The sequence below is a fragment of the Muntiacus reevesi genome, chromosome 3 (assembly GCF_963930625.1).
Source record: "Muntiacus reevesi chromosome 3, mMunRee1.1, whole genome shotgun sequence".
In the NCBI taxonomy this organism is placed as follows: Eukaryota; Metazoa; Chordata; class Mammalia; order Artiodactyla; family Cervidae; genus Muntiacus; species Muntiacus reevesi.
Genome location: NC_089251.1, coordinates 88,921,832 through 88,945,407, shown reverse-complemented (window position 1 = coordinate 88,945,407; position 23,576 = coordinate 88,921,832). Strand labels below are relative to the sequence as shown.

At 48.7% G+C, this 23,576-nt stretch overlaps 1 protein-coding gene across 23 annotated transcripts in view; it reads right to left on the bottom strand.

Annotated features, from left to right (window-relative positions):
* The window catches only part of DYSF (dysferlin), a 218,481-nt gene that overhangs the window by 9,342 nt on the left and 185,563 nt on the right, over positions 1–23,576 (bottom strand). For all 23 annotated transcript variants that reach the window (XM_065929506.1, XM_065929513.1, XM_065929517.1 and 20 more), the window contains 10 exons: positions 17,884–18,012; positions 17,412–17,567; positions 14,138–14,229; positions 11,166–11,336; positions 10,414–10,556; positions 8,264–8,403; positions 6,982–7,070; positions 6,661–6,756; positions 6,084–6,225; positions 2,087–2,186 (listed from right to left, as the gene is read on the bottom strand). In XM_065929506.1, coding sequence (XP_065785578.1) covers positions 2,087–2,186; positions 6,084–6,225; positions 6,661–6,756; positions 6,982–7,070; positions 8,264–8,403; positions 10,414–10,556; positions 11,166–11,336; positions 14,138–14,229; positions 17,412–17,567; positions 17,884–18,012 — 1,258 coding nt within the window. The remainder of the gene's footprint in view (positions 1–2,086; positions 2,187–6,083; positions 6,226–6,660; positions 6,757–6,981; positions 7,071–8,263; positions 8,404–10,413; positions 10,557–11,165; positions 11,337–14,137; positions 14,230–17,411; positions 17,568–17,883; positions 18,013–23,576) is intronic.

Below are 23,576 nucleotides of genomic sequence, written 5' to 3'. Positions count from 1 at the left end.
TTCATTCAATAGAATGCAGTTTTTGTTTGTCTTATTAAAACTGGTTTTTCTATGTTCATCCATGGCTGATTCATGTCAATGTATGGCAAAAAACCACCACAATACTGTAAAGTAATTAGCCTCCAATTAAAATAAATTAATTAATTAAAAAATAAAATGAGAAAAAAAATGGTTTTCTAAAGCCTCATCTCATAAAGGCAGGAATGATAGATGGATACTAAAAAAAAATTTAGTCTGCAAGCAAAAGAGGTTCTATAAAAATTAAAAAGCAATTGAAATGGTGAAATTATTTGTAATGTGTCCTTACTATATAAAAAGCTCTGAAAATCAATAATAAAAGAGGAACATCCCAAAACCATGAAAAAGAAAGGATCCATCTGTGCAACGGGTCATTGGGTGGACATTAAGTACCATGATGCAGATGCAAACGGAGATGGATAACTCCTGACAGTAGGAACATTCTTAATGGATTGTTTCCCACAAAATCAAGATAAAATAGTTTGTGTAACATAAACCCATTTTGCTATCTCTATGCCATACATAAATGTGTATATATATGTATAAAATACACATATAGGGCTTCCCTGGTGGTCCAGTGGTTAAGAATCCACCCTCCAATGCAGAGGACACAGGTTTGATCCCTGGTCCATGTAGAGCCCACTTGCAGCAGAGCAACTAAGTAAGCTGCATGGGTCACAACTATTGAAGCCCATGCATCCTACAGCAGTGCTCGGCAACAGGAGAAGCCATTGCAAAGAGAAGTCCATGCACCGCAACAAAGAGTAGCCCCCACTCCCCGCAGCTAGAGAAAGCCCATGCAGTGCAGCCAAAAAATAAATGATAGATAATTTTAAAAAATTGTTTGGAAAAATATGCATATAACACATATTTGCTTGTATAAGAAATAATATACCCCAAAGTATTAGTGGAGGTTATCTCTGGGTAGTGAGATTATAATGAAACAGGGACGGGAGGCATTGCTTATCTCCAGTTTCTGATGTGGCTACAGGAATTATGTAATACGTAAAAGAACAAAAGTCCAACTTTTGTTGGACTGTGCTGCTAACACCCTGAATCTTTCACAGTGATGCCATGGAGCAGTTCTCAGTCCTCCAGGTGCAGGGGACCAGGCTGGGTGTGGGGGGACATGGGGTGAAGAGCAGCCTGACGGGCTGGAAGCCCTCTTCCCCATTCCTGCTGGGGCTGCTCCTCAGAATGTCCTCTGTGGTGGGGGCGGGGGGGGGGGGGCGGGAGGGCCAAGAGCTCGGCTAATCCTGCAGTCACGAGCTACTCAAGGAGGGCTCCAGTGATTCATACAAGCCTGCCCTGCTCCTAGGTGGCAAAGCGGAACTGGAACCCAGGACTCCTGACCTCCTGGAAGGCCTTTTTTCACAGGCTCGCTGTTTTACTGAGGTGAAATTCACATAATAAAATGCACCATTGTAACCACTTTAAAGTGTACAACTCAGTGGCTTCTAGTATATTTCCAGAGTTGTGCGACCACTATCTAATTTCAGAATATTTTCATCATCCCTAGAAGACACATCGTACCCACCTCTCTTCCCAGTCGCTGGTGACCACTTTCTGTCTCTGTGGATTACGTATTGTGGGCGTTTCCTATTAAGGAGTCATACAATATTTGTCCTTTTGTGTCTGACGTCTTTCACTTAGTATGTTTTCAAGGTTCACACATGGTGTACCATGAGTCAGGATTTCACGTCTCTCGTCGCTGAATATCATCCCATTGTACGGATGCGCCACAACTTTCCAGAGGCCAGACAGCTAGTGACAGCCAGCCCCTGCCCACACTGTCTTCACCCTGCGCTCCCCTCTCTTCCTTCCTGGGGTCCCACCATCCAACATGGCCCACCGTTCAATGCCACCTCTGCTGCCAGGCCACCCTGCTGGCCACTCCGATCCCCGTGGTGCCTCTCCGTGTCACCAGCCTCACGCAGCACCAGGGACCAGTGACTATGAGCTCCCTGATCCTCCTGCCAGCCCTGCCGAAAGGCCTGAGACACACATGCAGAGCAGGGACTCTGGGACACGCTGATAGGCAGAATGGTGGACTGGAAATGGTGCTCACCCAGAAAGTCATCAAAGGAGAACTTGTCATTGTCCCAGATCTGGAATACCACTCGTGCGGGGATCTTGCTCTCTGTCTTGTCCAGCCTCCAGAAAGCATCCTGGCCCAGAGGAGAAGCAGAGAAGGAAGCAGGGGAACAGGATTAGAGAAGGCAGTGGTCCCTTCCCACCTGGAGGACTGCCTGGAAGAGGGAGTATAGGGGGACATCCCTGAGGGACTTGCCAGAGCCAGGTCCTGGCAAGAAGACTTGATATAAGATAGTTCCTTTAAATGCTCACAATTCCATGAGTCAAGGTTTCATTCCTGTCTTACAGACGACGAAACAAAGGCTTGGAGAAGTAAAGAATTTGTCTAGGCTCTGACAGCTAATAAAAACATTAATATTGCATTTCTTATTCGCCAGCACTTTTCCACTATAAAGTAATTTATCCTTCCAATGACCTATGAGAGAGATACTATCCTTACAGCTGAGGAAATCACAGCAAGTAATTTATCCAAGTCACCCAGTTAGGGAGTGAGTGGTAAGCTGGATTCCAACCCAGGCAGTCAGGTTCCGGAGTTCCACTCTCACCTCTTAATCATGTTCTACCAGTGTGATCTTAGGAACAAGGTGGACTGGCTGGGAACATGGAGGGCTCCCCCCAACACACTGTTGCAAGGAACTGGCACTGAGGAGCCCACCTTCATCTCCAAGAGCTTACCCCAGGACAGATCAAAAGCCCCCAGTGCTAGGAAGGTGACCAGCCCATTGCTCCCCCACCTCCCCCTCCCTCAGACCAATCAGCCTGGCCTAGCATCGTCTGGGCCTTCCCTCCACGGAGGCCTCGGGAAGCAGCCAAGCATGGGCCCTGGGCTCGCGGAGGCCTGAATCCACCTCTGGGCCAGTCACACTCAACCCAAAGGACTGTCCCTGGGGCCTTCCTGCCCACACCTGTTCTCTGTCCTCTGTAGCTTTACCCGAGTGGGTAGCAAGGAGAGGAATCATTCTGACCACATCCTGCTGATGGTGGGTGCCAGGTCACAGCAGGGGTCGGGAGCCAGTCTCAGGGGCACAGACTCCACAGGAGTCGGGGAGCACTGCTGACCACCCAGGGTTTGTCTGGGCCCGCGTGCCCTATACCTAGCCTTGGTGGCCACTCCAGATTACACGGACCCCACAGAGCTCCCGCCCCAGCGCCCCCGGAGGAACCATCACCTTGCGAAGCAGCCGGTTGCAGCCTGGACTGCTGGCGGGTTGGGGAAGGGGCTCAGGGCCCCACCTGGCCCCTCGCCCCCGGCCCCCATCTGCTGCCTCCCTCGCTCCGGGCCCCAGCCCTCCTGCAGGTGCCTCCCTCCTCTGGCGGGGCTTTTATGGCCAGCTCCACAGGCCCGCCTGCACAGGCCGCCAGCCTCCCCCATGCCTCTGGCCGGCCCAGTTTATGGGCTCAGTAATGAGCCAGAGGTTCAAACGGCCCCTGGTGGGAGCAGCTGGGCTGGGGCTCCAGCCTGGGGAATGGCCCCCCAGGTCCCAGGCACTCATTATGCTCCCAGTCTGGGCCCTTTTACTAGCTGTTTATTTGCAGGGTGGGTGCCTGACGCGCAGGCAGGCCCCGGTGGGTGTGCTGGGCTCCAGGTGGGGAGCCGGCCGGGGCAACCAGCGGTGGTTCAAAGCCGCCGGATGAAAGGAGACCTTGTACTTTATGACAGTCTCGTCTGGTTAATGGGGTCCCTGGAGGGCCTGCCTGCCAGAGGCCCTGAACCCCTCAGCAGAGGGCTGGCTCTGCGGCAGGACCAGGACACCCAGAGGCTGTGCGGTGCCCCTGCACTAACCCCCCAGCAGACTCAGTCCCCTAGCCCAGACCAGCTAATTGGGGCCCCACTGCGGGCATGTCTCCCCTGCCTCCCAGGGTCTTTTCTCCCAGAGGGACCCGCTGGCCCTCTCGGGTCAAAGCAGTTCCTCCCTCCCTCTCCTGGTTGACTGCAGAACCCCTTGACTGTTTCCAATCTCCTCTTCTGACCTCTGCCACCCCTCACTCCAGCTGCCCTCTCCAGAGCCTGGCACCACACAGGTGGGAGTCCCTCAGCCTTCCCCACCCGCGTGGGCCTCCCCAGATCGCCCTTCCTCCTCCCCACTTAGCATCCCTCCTGGCCTTCTCATTCTCTCAAGACCAACCCGGCCTGCAGGGCATCGGGCCAACCGGTCCCTTCCCTCAGCCCCTCTCTTCCTCTGGAGCTCCAACGAGACTCAGACTCCCTCCTTCCCTGCTCGTGACTAAAGGGCAGAAATGAAAGCCCATTGTTGCCGGTTCGGAGCCACCTCAACTCTTTATCAGCAACCCTCACTGGCTCTCAGAACTGCTGGGTGCCATCTAGTAGGTCTCTCCCTTCCCTTTCTCCCCCTCGCTCAGTGTGATAGCCGCTTCCAGCCTCTTTCATTCATCTCAGTCACCCGCCACAACACCTGGAGATTCTCTCTTTTCCTACTTCGCGGAAAAAGCAGAAGCCTCTGCTTCCTGCAACTCCCTGCCCCCATCCCCACCTGTCACAACCGAGAGGAGGTCTGGCCTCCCATGTGAGCAGGCCGATCGGCATCCCGCAGCCTCGGGTCCCCAGACACAGCCTGCCCGTGGAGGGCTCGGTGAGCACGGGCAGTGGCCCGCCAGAGGCCCCCATTCCCCTTCCGCTGTGTCCACGGCAAGGGCGGGCGCTGTTTGTGTGACTTGGAGCTCGCCCAACAGACGCGGCATTTGCTGTGTTAGGAAAACGTCTTTCGATAGACAAATACGCTGAGCACAGGCAAACAAGATGAGACCTACAAACACGCCAGGCTCTCCTTGACCGTACAGCATCCAGGGCTTACCACTGTCTGCTTTCCAGTAGGCACCAGGCAGCAATTCCCGGGTGAAAGAATTCATTTAGCCTTAGTTAGCCCTTATTACTTTTGCTTGATGGTTTCAGAATGCTCACCAGAACGTTCCGGTTTGTCTGAAGTGCAGCGCTGTGTGTTGGGTTGGGAAGGGGTCACGGCAGCCGAGGTACACTACACATTTCCCTTCCTGAAGCCACACAACCGCTCAGGACAGAAAGAGGAGTCACAGATGTTTGCCTCTGATAAGAAGAAGCCATGCACCACCTCAGGAAGGAAGTGGGACCCTCAGAATCTCAAGCCCAGATGGGCATTCACCCGGTCAATCAAGCAGGCGAGCACCTCCAGGCGAAACAGATGCTAGGTGGGAGGCATGGCTAGAGGCTCCAGCAGAGATGCCCACCGCCTCCGGGCAGCCACTGCCCGTGGCATCCTCCTCACTATGCTCTGGGGGCTGCTTCCTCAGGGCTGGCTCAGGGCTACCACCTGCATAGGAACCGCCTGCCTCAGGAGAAAAGAGTTAATGCCCCAGATAAGGCCTAAACTAGGAGATGCGGACCTACAAAGAGCTGAGAGCTCCGGAGCAGCCCCTTGACCCCAGCTGATGCACCGGGCGGACCTCCCCAGGCCTGAGAGAGACCAGCCTGGACGGCAGCCCAGGTCCCAGGCATGGAAATGGGAGAAAGGAGGAAGCCGTGGAAACCTGGCTAACAAACTGACCTCAGGCCAGCCCAGCCCTCCGGGGCCAGCCTCCCTAGGGGGTACCCCCCACCACGCCCTCTGATGACCTTGCTGAGTTTCCCTACAATGCCCTCCCGACTCTGACACCAAGGCCTTTCCTGTTACTTGAATGGTTAGGATTTGAACGTAACTACATATGACAGTGGGGCCTTGCAGGGTGGGGTGGTGGTGGGGTGGCAGCGATGCTAACGACGGCAGTGGTGGCAGAAGCGTAAGGAGGAGTGGGCATGGAGGACACGGTGGTGGCGGTGATGGGACAGCGGTGGTTGTCAGGCCATGTGGCAGATGTGGTTCCAGCAACAGTGGGACAGGCTGAGAACGCGACAGTGACACAGCTGTAACGGGTGGTGTGATCAGGCTGACAGCAGGCAGCCCTAGGACCAGCGCTGCTGGGACACGGATGACACTCACCTTCTTGGAGACGGTGCAGACTTGCTCAGCTGGAAGGTAGTCAAAAGGGAAAACGAACCTCCAATTAAAGTTGCCTTCCCCTCCCAGGGACCGATAATGTACATCTGTCTTTTGCTTGTGTTCTTCAAAGCCAACCATCCAACTAGAAATACACATTTGAGAGAACGTAGCTAATTAAGGTTTCTACCACAATATGCATCCTCAACTCAAGGAATTAAGAAGGTCATTGAACTTGGTAAATGATAGAGAAAAAATAAACCCCGAGAAATTTCCACAGTATACCAAATGTGCCATAAATCTCACAATATTCTAATTTCTCTCTTGAGCAGCATCCTCAAACCTTTTAAGTTCATCCCAAATATTCGCATGGAAGAAGGCATCTGGTGGAGGTCAACTCCCCAGAGGCAGAGACGAGTCCCATAAGACCGTCCTTGCTTTCCTGTTCTCCCCCATCCCCAAACCAGAGCGCCGATTGATCACCGACTGATGATCACTGATCCCGACTGATCACCACCCTTGTGGGAGCAGAGGCGACACCCTGGAGCTGGGATGGGTAGAAAGAAGGGTGACCTCCTACCCTTTCACGTAAATGTCGCTCATCTTCTCCCCGGTGATGCTGAGGTCATCCAGGATCACATCCTTGGTGTTCCAGATAATACAACGCAGGAAAAACCTGCAGAGAAAATGACTCAGATCCACACGATTCCCACCAAGGGTGGGCGGTCCCTGACCAAGAAGCCAAGAAGTCTGCTCACTCAAGACTGCTGCTTGCCTGGTCGGACACTTGGCCAGCCTCACACAAGAGTGGCAAAAAGCCCAGCCCAAGAACCATCTCCTGGTCCATCCACAGCAACCGCCCCCACCCTGCTCAGCCCTGAGCCCGGGCCGCATCAGTCACCTTCTGGCTCTCCGCGGGGTGATGTTGAAGGGAGGTCCCGGCCGCCCCAGGGCCTTTGGAAACAGGTCGACCCACATCTGCAGCTTCCCCTGGGAGAGGAGACACGACCCTGGTCTCTTGCCACCCTTTTCACTCAACCAACATCTCCCAACCGCCTGCTCTGCACCGGATACTTGGAGCACCGGACAGAGGAGACTCAGGCCTGCATGGTGAGGCTCAGCATCCAGCAGGGTTGAACCCACCGCCCCACTGGCCAGGGACTTGGGGAATGCCTGGGGGTCAGGAGTCAGGGTCAGGGTCAGGGCAGCTCCCCAGGGATGGTGATGTTTGCTGGATCTCACTCTGCCAGGCGGGAAAGAGTAGGGGGCACTCCAGCCTTGGGATGGTGGACACGGTTGCAGAGGGTCAGAGAGTGTGGGTTGGTCAAAGGGGCTCAGAGGGTTTCCAGACAGGAAACCATTCTACCTGCCACCCTTCAGCTCGTGCCCTCTTTGCGAGCAGCTGTTACCTCTGGCCCCATCTTACAGGAGGAGGAGAAGGGACTGACCTAACTTCTGTTCACGTGAGCACAAAAGAGCTGACATTTCAACACCTGCAATGCCACTCTGGGGAGCTGGTAGCCACGCCACCAAGGGAAGGACGACTCAGCTCCAAAGAGCAGGGGGGATGTTCTCTGCTGTACACAAAGGCACCTTCGTGGCTGCATCACCCCGTCTCTGCCTGTAACCCCTTCCCTCCTCTTCTTCCTCCAAGCCCCAGCCTTGAGTTCACTCCCTCAAGGAAGCCTTCCTGTGTCAGCCCAGGTCTGCTGTCCCTCCGCTCACCCTCCCTCTGCCTGGGAGGACTCCCCTGACCTTCCTGATGACTGCTCTGCCTCTCTGCTGTAGGGTCGACCTGTCTGAACTCCCTACAAGCCCAGCACAGGGCTGGCCTTCTGGGCTGTCGCTGATAGATGGTAGGGTAGGACACCCTGAGGCCAGGCTGAAACACTAAGGCTTCAGAATGACTCATGGGCAGTCAGAGGTTCAGCCTACATGGGGGTGGAGGAGGCAGCTCTTTCCCCAGGCCCCAAGGCCTACAGGTAGCCCGGGAAGGCCAGGTTCAAGGGGGCTCTCTCATAAGCCAACAGTGGTCAGCGGTAACTACTCAGATCAGAAAAACATGGCAAGGAGGGGTTAGCCAGATCCTGAGGTCTCCACTGGTGCTTCTGGGGTATCCATGCTGTCTTTGGGGCAGGGTAGCTGAGGGTCAGGGGCTCTGGGGCTGAGGGTGGAGGTCCTACCTGCTCGATGTCCGGCTGCAGGGGGCTGTAGAGAGGCCGGGACTCCACGTGCTCAGGGATCAGGCCCTGCTGCTGGAGGACGTGCAAGGCCAGACGCTCCTCCACCGGGCCCAGGTGTGGGTTCGGGACCCTGCCAGCCTCTACCCCAGGAAAAAGATGAAAAACACCGCTAGGACTGAGTGAGCAGGAGATGGCAGGGGTGCCTAGGGGCCTTGGGAAGCCACTAAACCCACACCCTCACCCCGAGCCCAGACACACTTCTTCTGGCCCTCACGTCTCACTCTCTGTAGCAGGAATCTCACTATCCATAGGATCTGGGCTTAAAATCCAGATTCCCCATTGCCATCACCTCTTCCAAGCATCTTCTGTAAGCTCTTATAAATTCTCCCCACCCTCCAAAGCCCACCACTTCCAGGAAGCCCCTTCCAGACTGCTCTCAGCTCTGAGGCTCTACAAGCTCTTCTGCCAGATAAAGCATCTAAGAGCTCTCTGTACTATTCTCTGGTTCAGGCAATCTCTTTGATTAGTAGTAGTAGCTAAAATAATAGCAATAACAGAGAACACATTTAAATCAAGAGCCAGGCACTGCTCTTCATAGATGTTAAAGCTTTGATCCTCAAGTAGCCCTAACAGGTACATGCTATTATTAGTCCCATTTCACAGGTGACAGATATGAAGCACCAGGGAGTCACACAACTGGCCAGTGGGGTGGCTGAGATCACACCCTCATTAGGAAAGGTGCATAACTGAATGTGAATACTCCCCCTCCCCGGCACGCTTCCAGGTGTAGCTCTTCCTGTCAGGCAGTGGGTCACGCACTGGTACTGGGGATGGGGTGTTTCTAACCCTGAGAAATCTGGCTGATCAGCCAGCAACATGAACTTGGAGCTCCCATGACAGAGACCTGACTGGGAGTAGGAGGGCCCACATGTGTCTATACACATGTACACACACAGGTATGTGCACTCAGGTGTGCCCATGTTCACCAGCACAGACTCTAACACCGCACACACACACGCACACGTTCATCCATCAAACCTGCCCTACCCACTTTAATAGGTGCCACTAAGGAAGCAGCACAGCGTTGCAGGAGGAGCACTGGGCCAGGAACCTGGCTCCGCCTCTAAAGGGCTGGGTGACTTTGGGCAGGTTGTTAACCACTCGGTCTGAACAGCCTCATCTGCAAAAATGGGCAGAACTCTGGCTTTCTGGCTTTCTTTTCCTATGAATTTATGACCATGAGCCCTGGTCCCTGTGCTTAAGCTGCTCACAGACTAGCAGAAGGAAATGAGACCACCCCTAAAACAGATGCGAGTTCTACAGGAAAAGAGAACGGGGGTGGGGTTAGGGCCTAATGGAAAGGAGCCTGACTCAGCCGTGACCTCGGAGAACCAGAGAAACAGAAGAGGGGTGGGTTAGGGATGGGGGAGCCAAAGCCTCATTCCCCTTTTACAACCTCAGCACCAGCTCTGACATCAAACATCGCCGAAAGCAGCAGGAGGCGAGGGGCCAGCTGGGCCTGTAAACACCTCTGGGGAGTCTGAGCTGCTCTGGGTGGGCCGTGCAGGCCTGTGAGCATCTCAGACATGCAGGAAGCACAAGGCGGCACCCTAGGCATGAGCATTAGACAGACCCAAAGCATCAGGCAAGACGAGGGCTACAGGGATTCCTGCCGCCCTTTGGATGTATCAGGTGCAAGAGCTGTGACTAGGGGCTCGGAAGGTACCGTCAAGGTCAAATCGGCATGCTAGCGTGATTCAAGTAGAAAACCTTCTCAGTGGTGGGCTGTACCCAATCTCTGACCAGTCTGACCACCCAAAGCCAGAAGCAGCCCAATCCCAACCATGACCCTGACCCTGGCTTCAGACTCCCCCCTCAACTTCCCCTCAGACAGGCCCCAACCTGGCCATAGGCTGAACTCTGATGAGTCCCCCAACCCTGGCCCCAACTTTGACCTCTAATCTTCACAACGGTGTTCCAGGTAAGTACTGGCCCCAGGAACACCAAGGGCAAGTTTACTCCATCTGTGCTGCCCTGGAGAGACCCCAGACCACAATGGCCGGGTGTGGGTCTTGCGCGGTGTTTATGTCCAAGCCCCTTTACGACAGGAGAGGACCCATAAGAGAGAGGGCATTGGAGGGAGAGCTCACCTATTTCTTCGATGGTATATTCTTTATCCTGAAACACCACGCGGTCTGTCCGGTACACGGGGGCCTTGACTCGGCGCTGCTGGCAGAACAGGTGGAGGAGCTGGGAGGGGCGGAGCTGATCCCTCCACTGGTTGGGTCCAGAGCTGAGGCCCAAGCAAAATACAGAGATGAGACGATCCAGGACACTGACGGGGCAGAGGGGCGTGCAGTGGCCTATGTGCCCACAAACATGGCATCAACCGCCCTTCTCTTTGACCATGGGCACCCTATGTGATTGTTCACCATGACTGGGGAGCCCATTTCACACACAGAGAGACTGAGGCCCAGAGACAAAAGGACTCCTTTACACATGCATGGGATTGGAACTGAAAGGTTTCCAATTTCCAGGTTTAGAGAATCAGACCCAGACAAGACCCAAGTTGGCAGGAAGTGAGTGAGGACTGTAGGGCCCAGCCAGGCTCTGTGACCCATCCCACAGTTTGCCTCCCTTCTCTGTCCCCTCTCCAGGCCCTCAAAGTGCCTTCAGGAGAACTGTAACAACATGATGAAGAGTTGGGTTCTTAGAGTCAGATAAGCAGCTTCAAATCCTAACCCCACCACTTACAAACCTGGGCCTCAGTGTCCATATCTATGGAGTGGGGATGAGACCTGGCTGACTGACTGAGAAAGTGTCTGTGCCAGGCTAGGATCATGCTGGCACATAGTCAGTGCTCGGCCCACAGTCAGAGAAGCAGCCAGCACTGTGTACTTACATGCAGTAGGTCTGGGGGAGTCCACAGCGGGCCCCGAACTTGGACAGCAGCCTGTTCTCCAGGTCAATGACTGTTTCCCCAATCTTTTCATCCTTGGAGAGGAGGTCATAGTCATAGAGGGTGACCTTCAGGTCCTTCTCCAGAGGCAGAGTGCAGGTCAGCTCGAACATCCTGCGAGGAAGGAGGCGGGTCGACATGACAACACCAGCTCCCGGAGGTTATCGAACACAGCAGGACCTCAAGGGAGTGGCCAGGCTGGAGCCAGGCTGGAAAGCCATCCTTGGCCTCCTCCTCTTGCAGGACTGGCCTACAGCCCACCCTCCTCAGACCGTCCACCACTCTTAGAGCACACCACCCACAGCACTCCCGATGAGGGGCTTGTCTCAGAGTGTGTGTGTGTGTGTGTGTGTGTGTGTGTGTGGTTTTCCCAAAGAATCAGCAGATGCCTGCCTGATGGATCACAGAATGGACGAATGATCTGGGTTCATTCACAAGGTTAAAAATGAAGTTTTCAGGGACTTAACTGGTGTTCAGTGGTTAAGAATCCACCTTGAAATTCAGAGGACTCGACTTCCATCTCTGGTTAGGGAACTAAGATCCACATGTGGTGGAGCAACTAAGCCCGTGTGCTGCAACTCCTAAAGCCCACACACCATACATAACTAGAGAGTACGCATGCCTCAAGGAAAGATCCTGCATGATGCAAGGAAGATCATGATGCAGCCACATAAATAAATAAAATTTTAATGAAGTTTCCACCAGGACACCTAGAGACACAATGTGAAACTCCAGAGTGAGGGGTCAGAGTTCTGGAATTTACCAAGGGCATGACCCGGGATCCACTTTCAGGACTCTTGGGGCTTCTCCACCACTTCTAGAGTGGGATGGAAAGAGGACTCGTGTGGAGATTTCTTTGGAGAGAGCCCCTGCTGTGCTCTGAGAGACCCACCTCCCACGGAGGTCAAGTGTGGAAGTGCTTTTCCCTTCTCCTCTGAAATGAGTTCCCTTCAGGAGGGAGACACAGCCTGGCACCCGAGTTGTGCTTGACGAAGTGCAAGCAGTGAGTGGCAGAGAGGAGGTGCGGTATGTTTGGGAGGAGCTGTGTGCCTGTCCTGGCTAAGCACAGAGCGGCAGTGTAGGGGGCTGCCTGAAGCCCACCCCATGGGACGTGGGGCTCTAAGAGCAAGCGGCTGTGGGGAGATGCATCTGAGAATGGGTGGGTGGATGAGAGGAGATGCCAGCTAAAGGGACACAGCACCTGCCACATCCCAGGAGCTATGTTAGAAGGGCCTGGTGGGGGTAGGAGGGCTCTGGAAAGCACCCACAGGAAAGCAAACATCTGCCACCCAAAGGGCGTCAGATGAGCAAAGTTTCACTTGAGATGGGCCCCTCCTCTCCCACATGCTCCCTAGTCCTGGCCCTGCAAGAACGGTGGGGGCAGCTAGAGGGGGAGGCAACTGGGCAAAGCCCCTCCTCCCCTCTGCACACCCCTGCCCAGGGTGGACCCTCTGGCCGTCTCATGCCCTTCTGACAACACACAAATGTGCATTTTGGTTAGCAACTTGAGACCATGGGTTTCCAGCAAAGTGGATTGTCTGAACCCGGGCAGGAAAGTGGCCTGTCTGCCATGGTTTCCACTCAGGGAGTGAGGAAGATCACCCCACAGAACAGATGTTTATGGGAAACTGGTAGACAAAATCAGAGTTGTCTTTAATGATGTCCCATGCCTGGGGCTGGTCAACACGTGGGTGATAGAAACACAGAGCTTCTGCTGTGGACTTGGGGAGGCTTGAACCACAGACAGAGCAGGTGATCATGATCTGGGGGCAGATGGCAAACAGCGAGGGAGAGGCGTGTTCTACACTCACGTTCCCGCCTTGCCCTGGGCCCGGTGTGGTCCCCTCAGCCAGGGGCCCCATGCCAGCCACACACAGCAAACAGGGTTCCTCTCTCACACCTGCCATCCTCCCCGCAACCTTTCCCTCCAGTTCCAGCTAGGCGGTGACTCATCATTGGCCAGAGCTGTTTCCCCTCCAAAAAAGGCATGACACTGGTTCATGAATCCAGTGTGCTGCTTGACAACATCAGTCCATGCCTTCTCCAACAGGTGCTAGAGAAATAGCTGCCAACTTCTCTCAAGATTCTCTTTTCTATACATGGGACTTCCCAGGCAAGAATCCTGGAGTAGGTTGCCATTTCCTTCTCCAGGGGATCTTCCCGACCCAGGGATCAAACCCATCTCCTGCATTGGCAGGTGGGTTCTTTACTGCTGAGCCACAGGGAAGCCGCTTGACTTAAATAAGCTCACATCCAAACAGCAAGCAGGTCAGAATGCCTGGGAGCTAGTGCCTGCAATGAGCACTGCTTCTCCCTTCCTCGTTCTGAGACTTTAGGAAGTATTTCACTCCCTTGAGTTCACATCCTTCTACTATCTGCCACAAACGAACAAGGAACAATAAAAGAAAATAATTACTAAATGCAATAAGAATCCTAATCTAGATCCTAAAACAGTAAAAGGACATTCATGGGGAAATTGGCAAAAATCCTTTAGTTAATAGTAATATAGTAATATCAATTTCTTAATTTTGATCCATGTTAGGTAAGATATTAATGGTGAGGGAAATTGAGTGATGGGTATACAAAAGCTGTACTATCTTTGCAATTTTCCTGTAAATCTAAAATTACTCCAAAGTAAAAGTTGATCTAAGAAAAAGAGAATAAGGAGCAAATGCATGCTCTGGCTTTCCATTTAGATTTCTGATCTTTGAGGTGACTGTTTAACTAAGGAGCTTCTGCAAGGATTTAAGGAAGAGTTAGCTGAGGTTACACCCCCACAGACATGCAAGATTTAGGGAACAAAGCTTTGCTCCAGGAGACAGGGACTTCCCAGTGGTAGCCACATCTCTCCCACTGGGCTGTGGGTTATTCCAGACTGGCACCTCCACCCCAAGCCCCAAGACACTCCAACTTACTTTCCAAATACAGGCTCGAGAGTACAAGGGATGTAGTTGTCCTGGTCACTCACTGACTTCTTCCCTATGGAGATCTTGATGTAAGGATCACACTGCAGGAAGAGAAGGAAACACTTCAATGAAATCACCTTCCCAACACATCTCCTTCACTGCTCTGCTCTCAAAGGGGTCAGGGAGCCCACCACATCTGGGGGTTAAACAAGAGAGTTGGAATCCCCTGAAACCCTTAGGAATCTGAGTTCTCCGACGCCTAGGCTCAGTATGGTGACACTTTCAAAAGAACGCCACTCTACTCTGAAAGCCAATAATAACAGATCTCTTTAGGTTTTCTTGAAGGGGATGACCAGAGTCTTCTCACTACTTCCAACAGAGAGAATTCCCTAAACAGCTTTGCCTGTCCCTCAAGGTTCATACTCGGGATAGCTATGAAATCCCTCCCTCACTCCCAGCTCTGCTGCGCTCTCGTTCACATTTTCGTTCTCTGTCCAGCCTTCATGCTCCAGCCGGTGAGCTGCCAACCACATCCAGCCCCAGAGAGTGAAACGAAGTCCATGCCCTTACCCTAAGCATTTTCCCCTCGTTTTTTAAATTACAGTAATAGTTATATCAATAATGTGTGTCAATCTTAACATATAGTTGGAAGAGTTTTGACTAATGTATATGTAGTACTCTTTACCATCTGAGTCACCAGGGAAGCCCTTATGTAGTATATATATTCATATTATATACACATTAGTATATATACATATACATTGTAACATATACATATATATTATGTATATGCATAGTATACATACATATGCACTAGTGAAATAATATTTCATAGTTGATATACATATGGCATATTTAGAGCATATATATGTGTGTGTATGTATCTGTGTAACCAACAAACCAACACATGATTCAAAACACAGAACATTTCAGTCACCCCAGGAAGTTTCCTCATTCCTCCACCCACCACCATGTACCCCATAAGCAACCACCATTCTAGTTTCTCTTGTTGCTGCTGTTCAGTCACCCAGTCATTTCCAACTCCTTGTGACCCCGTGGACTGCAGCACGCCAGGCCTCCCTGTCCCTCACCGCCTCCCAGAGTTTGCCCAAGTTCATGTTCACTGCATCAGAGATGCCATCCAGCCATCTCATCCTCTGATACCCTCTCTGCTTCTGCCCTCAGTCTTTCCCAGCACCAGGGACTTTTCCAATGAGTCGTCTGTATCAGATGACCAAAATACTGAAGCTTCAGCTTCAGTATCAGTCCTTCCATTGAATATTCAGGGTTTATCTCCCTTAAGATTGATTGGTTGGACCTTCTTGCTGTCCAAGCGACTCTCAAGAGTCTCCTCCAGCACCACACAGTTCAAAGGCATCAATTCTTTGGCATCCTGCCTTCTTTACTGTCCAGCTCTCACAATCCATATGTGATCACTGAGAAAACCATAGCTGTGACCATACAGACCATTGTCAGCAGAGTAACGTCTGCTTTTCAACACACTGTCTGGGTTTGTCGTTGCTTTCCTGCCAAGAAGCAACTGTCTTCTGATTTCACGGCTGCAGTCACTGTCCGCAGTGATTTTGGAGCCCAAGAAAAGGAAATCTGTCACTACTTCCACCTTTTCTGCAGTATTGGGGCCAGATGCCACGGTCTTCATTTTTTTAATATTTAGTTTTAAGGCAACTCTTTCACTCTTCTCTTTCACCCTCATCAAGAGGTTCTTTAATTCCTCTTCGCTTTCTCTGATTAGAGTGGTATCATCTGCATATCTGAGATTGTTAATGTTTTTCCCATCTATCTTGATTCCAGTTTGTAACTAATTTATATTACTATAGACTAAAGGTTCATTAACATCACATAAGTAAAATAATATACCTGCAAAAAACAAGCAGCAGCTGCTACTTGCCAGGCCACCAGCCCCATCAGGCACACCACCCCAACACACGCTTTGAGCCTCTGCTCCAGCAGTGGAAATGGGGTGCCCAAGTCCTCCACATTCCCAGTCCACTGCCCCCTTAGGAAAGGGTGGGGGGGGGGCAGGCTCATACCCCCAGAAACACACCAGTTTGTGTGACATGTGTGACTGGGCCAGGCTGGGGTCCTGTCTGTGACCTCTGCTTCAGCCGATAGAAAGGGAGAGAAATGGCCAGATGTTTTCAGCCCAACCCAGCCTCCTACGAGCAGCAGCATTCCCTCAACTAGCCTCAGAAGCAGCCAGGGCCAGAGTGCTCAGGTCAATCTAGGCACGTAGGAACTTGACCACAACCACATCTCGGAGGCCGTGGATGGTGTCTGGACTGGGACTGCTCCATCCCGCCCTGTGATCTCCCAGCAGAGTAATGGAGCTTTTCTCACCTTGAAAAGCAGGGCTGCAGGGATGGGGCTCCAGGGCCCTCCCACAACCTAGGACACAGGCTAGGCCTGCAGCTGTCCAAGGGGACAAGGGAAGACCCTAGCTCGCCCCTCTGAGCCCCACCGCCCCTCACTCTGCCTCACCTCTTCCTCTTTCTGTCTCTTCCCAGCCACACACAGCCCCTGTCCCCACTTCCCTGCAGCCCCAGACTCTGGCTCCCCCTCAGTCTCACTCCTTTATTCAACAATCAGGATTAGAGTAAGTCAGGGCGACTCAGGCATAAAATTTAAGGGAAGGACAAAAAAGTTTAGTAATCAAGATAAACATTTTGATGTGATATTTTAAAAATTAAAATCAATACCAACAGCCCATGATGAACAAAACATCAAGATTTTATATAAAGACAGGACCAAGATTATTTATTTTTCCTTCTACCCCAGGCTCCACCATGGCCAGGCCAGTAGAGTTGCCCATCATGTTCCATCCCTCCTTCTTGCCTTCCCACGCCACCCTTGAGAGTCCCACCAATATCATCAATGTCCCTTGTCCTTATGCCTTATTCTTGTACTAAACCTATGCTAAGCAGTTTGCTCCCAAACCTTTCCCAAAGTCTTTAACTCCTAAAATATGGTTTTCTTCTCCCTCCTAGCCTATTAAAACTTCATCAGTCCTTAAGAACTCTATTCCTTCTAGGAAGTCTTCCTCATTATCCCAAAGTTGTGTGCTACCTCTGACCTTTTCTGACCTCCTGGAGCACTTGGCCTTGATAGAACTCCAACACTGTAACATCTCAATTTTCTACATGTTTGTCTGGCTTCCCACTTACTGTGAACTCCCTGGGGCAAAGATTATATCCAAATTCTGCAGCCTCTTAATACCCCAGCCTGCCATTTACTCTAGGGGAGGTGAGCGCTCCAGGGATGTTACCTTCCCATTGGGATCCTTGGGCTGCAGGCCAAACGCTCGGATAATGTAGACACGGATCAGGCATTCCTGGGGCCCCTGGGAAGCCAGCTGGTGGAACTGCCTCGGGGGCAAGGGGATGGCTGGGTCTTCTGGGAGAGGATAAATTTTGAAGAGTCCCTGAAAAGAAGGAGGGGTCAGCTTTCACTTTCATCATCATTGTCACCAAGACACTCACCACTATGTCCATCACTCTCAAGTCTGTCAGAGTCATCACCACTGTGATTATGAAGCCCAAGGCAACCCCATCACCCCCATCAGATTCTGCATCGGCAGCATCACTGTCACCACTGCCATCTCCATCACCTACATAGTCACCAACCTCAGCACTGGATTCACTACTGATATTACTACAGTACTTCTGCCCCTCCTTCACGCATTGCTGCTATACCATAGTTGGGACCCCTGGGCTAGAGACATGTCCTCAAGGACTTACCTTAAACTCCCCAATGACTGATGGGTCTTCAGTCTCCTCCTGAGTCTTGCCCCGGTAGAGCTTGAATGTATTACAAAAGTCAGACAGGCCCTCAAAGGCCTTCACATTCTCCAGGGGTGTGTCATAGACCTGCCACACGTGGGGACGAGAGAGGGGGACAAGGGAAAGAGAGAAGAGGGACAGCAAGGAAAAAGGAAACATGATAGAGTTCAAGTAACAGAAAAGACAGAAAGACAAATGGGGAGTGGGGGAGGCGGGGACCAGAAGCAGATTAGAGAAAAAAAGTCAAGAGGAGGGCAGGTTGGAGGGGGTGGGTGGAGGTAAGAGACGAGACCAGGAAGAGAGGCAGAGAAGGAGAGGAAAAACATGCGAGTCATGGAGATGAGATGAGCAAGAGAAAGGGGGGGAAAACAGGAGAAGGAAATAAAAGGGGAAGACATTTGTTCAGCACCATTGAAAAGCAGGGTTTTCTGATTAATCCAATATTCTAAATACCCAAGAGTCATCATGCACACGAGTGGTGCATTTCTTGAGAATAAGGTCACAGTCAAACACATAAATGAAAAGTTAACTGACTTTTTATTTGAACATCAAAGACAGAACTCTAGAAAATTCACAAGTCAGCAAAATGCTGACTGCCCAGGATGTCCAAATGGCAGCGGATCAAATTTCTGTCCTCTCAACAGCCAATGATCTTTACTTGTTAGAGTAGTGCTTAGATTTAAATGAAGCAGTGGTTTTCTAATACAGATGATAAAATGTACCTAATTAATAGTGATTTTAACCCACTTAATGTGCAAGCTTAGTTGTATATCTGAAACTGACCAGCAGGATAGTCGGCCTTCCATATCTGCAGATTCTACACCCAGTTTCTTATTTTCTGCTTCTAGTTTTATTATTTTCTTCTTCATACTGTTTTAAGTATTTTTTTTCCTTCTAATTTCTTCAGTTGAAATTTTAATTACTTTGATCCCTCTTTCCTAATAAGGAAAACACTTAAAATTGCCTCTGCTTTCTACTGCCTTAGCATTGCCCTGTTTACTTTGATGTATAATGTTTTCATTTTCCTTTTCTTGGCATTCCACAATAATAGTCTCATTTTTACTTTTTTGATCTAAGAGTTAGATGTGTAGTTAGTTTTCATCCTTTTGTTTTAATTAACATAAGTTTTCAAGGCTATAAGCTTCCTCTGAATACTGTTTTAACTGTAACCACTAAGGTGTAACATATAGTGTTTTATCATTGCTTCCCAGATATTCCACAATTTTTTTTATATATTCTCTTTCACCAAGAATTGTTAAAAGAGAGTTGCTTTCTTTTTAATTTTTCAGATAGAAGTTTTTATGACTTTTGAGCTTGTTATTAATTTCTAATTTTAGGGCCTTATAATCAGAAAACATTGTCAGTGGTACTTCCATCTTTTAACTTTGTTAAGATTTTCCTTATGGCTTATTACATGTTCAATTTTTGTTGTTTTTATTCATTTTTATTGGAGTATAACTGCTTTACAATATTGTGTTCATTTCTGTTGTGCAGCAAAGTGAAGTCATACATACATCCCCTCTTTTTTAGATCTCCCTTCCATCTAGGCCACCACAGAATAAGGAGTAGAGTTCCCTGTGCTAGACAGTAGGCTCTCATTAGTCATGTATTTTATACATAGTAGTGTATATATGTCAATTTTGTAAATGTGCCATAGGGGTGTCTCTATTTTCAAGCCACCGGGTTCAATAAGGCTAATAATACTCTTAAAAATAATTACTCTAGCATTCTAGAGTGGAATTATACAATGCTTGTCCTTTTGCAACTAGCTTATTTCACTTAACACAATGTCTTAGAGAGTCACCTGTGTTGCAGCATGTGTCGGAATTTCCTTCCTTTTTAAGGCTGACTAATATTCCACTGTGTGTTTACCATATTGTGTTTATCCATTCATCAGTCAATGAACATTTAGGTTGTTCCCACATTTCGTGATCTGCCAGTTTTAAATAATATCTGTCAATTCTCCTTACATCTGTAATATGACTATCAGTGTCCTTACTCTCTATTCCATCCTCTTTCATCCTTTACTCCAATTCATCCCATAGGAATCCCTCGAAACAGGCTCCTGGGAGCTATACTACCTGGCTCCTCAATGTGCATACCTGTGTGTCTGTAGCAGCTATGCATGAAGGGCAGCTTGGTTGAATGTCAAACTTATGTGTCACCTTTTCTTTTCCTGATGATCTTACACATGGTGCTTTGTTGTCGTTGAGTATTAAATGTCATAGAGAAAGTGAAGCCACTTTGACTTATTTCCTTTTTTTAATTATTTAAATTTTTGTGAAGGGAGAAGATATGACTATTCAAAGGATTTTTTTTTCTCTATCTCTAAAGTTCAGTAACTACACTGGGATATGTCCCAGAGTTGACCGATCTGGGTCAATCTTTTCTGATTTTCTGACATAGCAGAACTTCTAATGTGCATATTCAAGTATTCTTTCAGTTCTGGTGAAGTTTTATTAAACTATTAACTATCTGCTTAATTTCATTGTTTTGGTTGTCCTCCTCAGAGACTCCAATTATGCAAATGACTATTACTATTTCCCTGACTACTAATACTTGTCATTTTCTCTTCATCCTTTTATAATTATTCATTTCCATTTCATTCTGTCCCCTGTACCTTTTCCTGTGTTTTCCAGTGTGGCCATTTTGTCCTGTGCTCCTTCCAATTTCAAGTTTTCTTCTTCTTCTTTCCTGAATCCTACTTGATCATATTTCACCTCTTCTCATCTCATCATCCCTTGAGTTCTTTCATTTTTGCTTGCATTCACACTGCCCTATTTCTAAAAAGTTCATAGCAAAGTCTTTCATCTCATCTGCTCCTTGGAGAAACTTTTCTGGTGGGTATGTATCCTCTTCTTTTGGTTAAGTTTTGTTTTACATTTTCTTCTCTTTTTTCCTTAGTATTTTTAAATTAAATCTGTAGCACATCTTTTCTTATTACTTGTCACTAAATGTGTTGAATTTTTCACTAAATGTGTTTAATTTTTAGACCAGTTATTTCCTTAGTTCCCACAACAGAGGCAGGCTGTTCCCTATAAATATAGCTCATCCATGTGATTCTTGTGTAACTTCACCTTCTTTACTTCTCTGAACCATGCCAGATCTAAGAGGCTTTTGCCAACAGTCTGAACCTGTCTCCAAATTTCCCATGTCCATTGTTGTGAACAAAGAATATAATTTTTATATTTTACAGTAAAACTTCAGTTTCAGGAATTATATTTTTAACTATCATGAAAACTTCCAAGCACACACAAAAGTAAAGAGAATAGATAATAAGTCCCCATGAATCCATAAAATCTGTCTTAAATAATTATCAGCATTCTTTCATTAGGGAGTATGAGGTTTTCTGAAGTCTGCTACCACCATGACCTTTCATCATTTTCGTGCATCTTCTCTTCATTTACGGCCGAGTGGCTTCTACCCAATCTCAGTTGCCTTTGGACAGCCCTTACACGTATTTTGGAGTCTGCGGGTTTTATTTGTTTCCAACTTTTACTGAAAATGAAGTTTGTGGGTTTGAATGATTTCCAAGAGAAAAAGGGAAAAATGCTGACTTATGCAGCCATGTTCATACTGGAAGTCCCAATAAAATATTTTTTAAATTTCCAAGTGGTTGGTCTTTTTGTTTAAACTTTTGTTATTAATTTCTCATTTTATTGCATTTAAATCTGTCCTGTATGATTTCTGTTTTGGGTAACTTATTACCAAACTAATATGTGATCAGGTTTTGTAAGTGTTCTCTGAGCATTAGGAAAAAGGTATTTTCTAATTTTTAGTTATTTTTATTCTCTATTTTAAAGCTACTTGATGTAGCTTGGAAAATGTTTGCCTTGTTATTCATATCTTTCGTTTCCTTATTTATTGCCTGTTTCATCTAAGATAAAGGTACATTAAAATCCACTGCAGCTTTAATTTTTCAATTTCATACTTTCATTTATTACTTTATATATTCCTATCCACTTTTGCTTTAAGGATTTCTAAGCTTTAATGTTCCATACATTAATATTTAGAGTTTTTGCACTGAGATGTACATCTTTTATTTATACAAAACACTCCATTTTACTTCCTTTGCTTTTGACTTTAGTTTCAATTTGTTTCCTCTTTCTTTGCACTTATTTTGCTTGCCAAAATATTTGCTTTTTTAACTATCCTAAATTGTATTGCCTTAGAAGCATCTTTAAAGGTAGTATAACGAAATTTTACTTTTGCTGTAGTCTAAGAGTCCTTAGCACTTAGTCAAAGAGTGTAGCCCATTCTTATTTATAGGAAAACTAACATTTATCCTTTTTCTGTTGTGTTTTTATATGATTTATTTTCTTCTATGCTTTCTTGCTGTAGCTTTTGTTTTCTGTCTTCCCCTATTAAGACCATGAGTTGTCTTTTCCCCTCTATGATAAGTGATTTCCAAAATATGATTTTTTTCCCCTACCCATTGTGCACTCCATTTTCTCCATAGTGCTACACGCTATTTTTCAAAGACCCATATTGCTGGTGGTGGTTAACAATCCCCAAAGGATCAGTGTTTCTTCCAGGTCTGCCTTCCCTCCCAGAAACAGGTTGAATGCCTTTTGTTTTTAAATAACCCATTTTCACTTGGAAACTGCCAGAGATCTCCTCATAGAGGTCAAGCAGGTGGGCTGGGTGCCAGTTGAGCATCCGGCATCTGAGGAAGCAGTGAGGGTGCCTGGGCCATGGGCCACCCCAGCAGGAGTCCTCATTCTTACTTGGCTTTTCTCATTCTTTTGGCAAGGCCACAGGACCACATGCCAGACTTAATGTGTCGGACCTTCTTCCTGGTACACAAATAGTTCTGTCTCTTTGCCCAGCCTCATACACCCACCTACCAAGTCGACAAAGAACTTGCTGCCTGGGAAGGCCTGAGCCTTCTGATCGCTGGTGCCTGAGGCTCCTCTCTGCCCCAGGTTTCCAGGAACAAACACACGGGGCCTCCAGTGTGCCGGAGGCAGCCCTCGGCACCCTGTGAGATGGCCTTCCAGAGTGGCCGCCCACCGCTTCAACGAGCCTCAAGCTCCCTTCCTCCAGGCCCCTTTAGGGAGCTCCTTGGGGCTTTCTCACGCGTCTGACAACCTTTCCCCCTCTCATTCTCTAGGAAGGACTGTCAGGTTTAGCAAGTGAACATACAGGATACCCATTTAAATTTGAAGTTCAAATTCAATAATTTTGGGGGTGGATTCGAATAAAATATTATTCATTTTCTATCTGAAATTCAATGTAACTGAGCATCCTGAATTTTACCTGGAAACCTCTTCCAGGACACTGTATAACTTTCTTCAAGGAGCAGTTTTGAGTCACCTCTGGTTATCTTTTTTAAAAGAAGTCTGCTTTTAAAAAGTATAACCATATTTGTGGAATTTCCTCAAAATACCAGAATTTGACTGACTCACTCCTGGTTTTGTGTTGTTCTTGAGGCTCTGGGGTTTTTTTTTCCACAGAAACAGAGTTTACCATATTTTTCTATGTGCTGGGTAATTTCTATCCCAGTTGCAGAGGTGGGGGAGTCAGAGGTACATTCTCACATTGACTTTCCTTTTCATTTTCATGGAAAATTTTTATAATAAAAAAGTTCAAGTAACTTTAAAAGAGACGAAATAGTATGACAAATCCCTGAGTACTCATCTTCAAGCTTT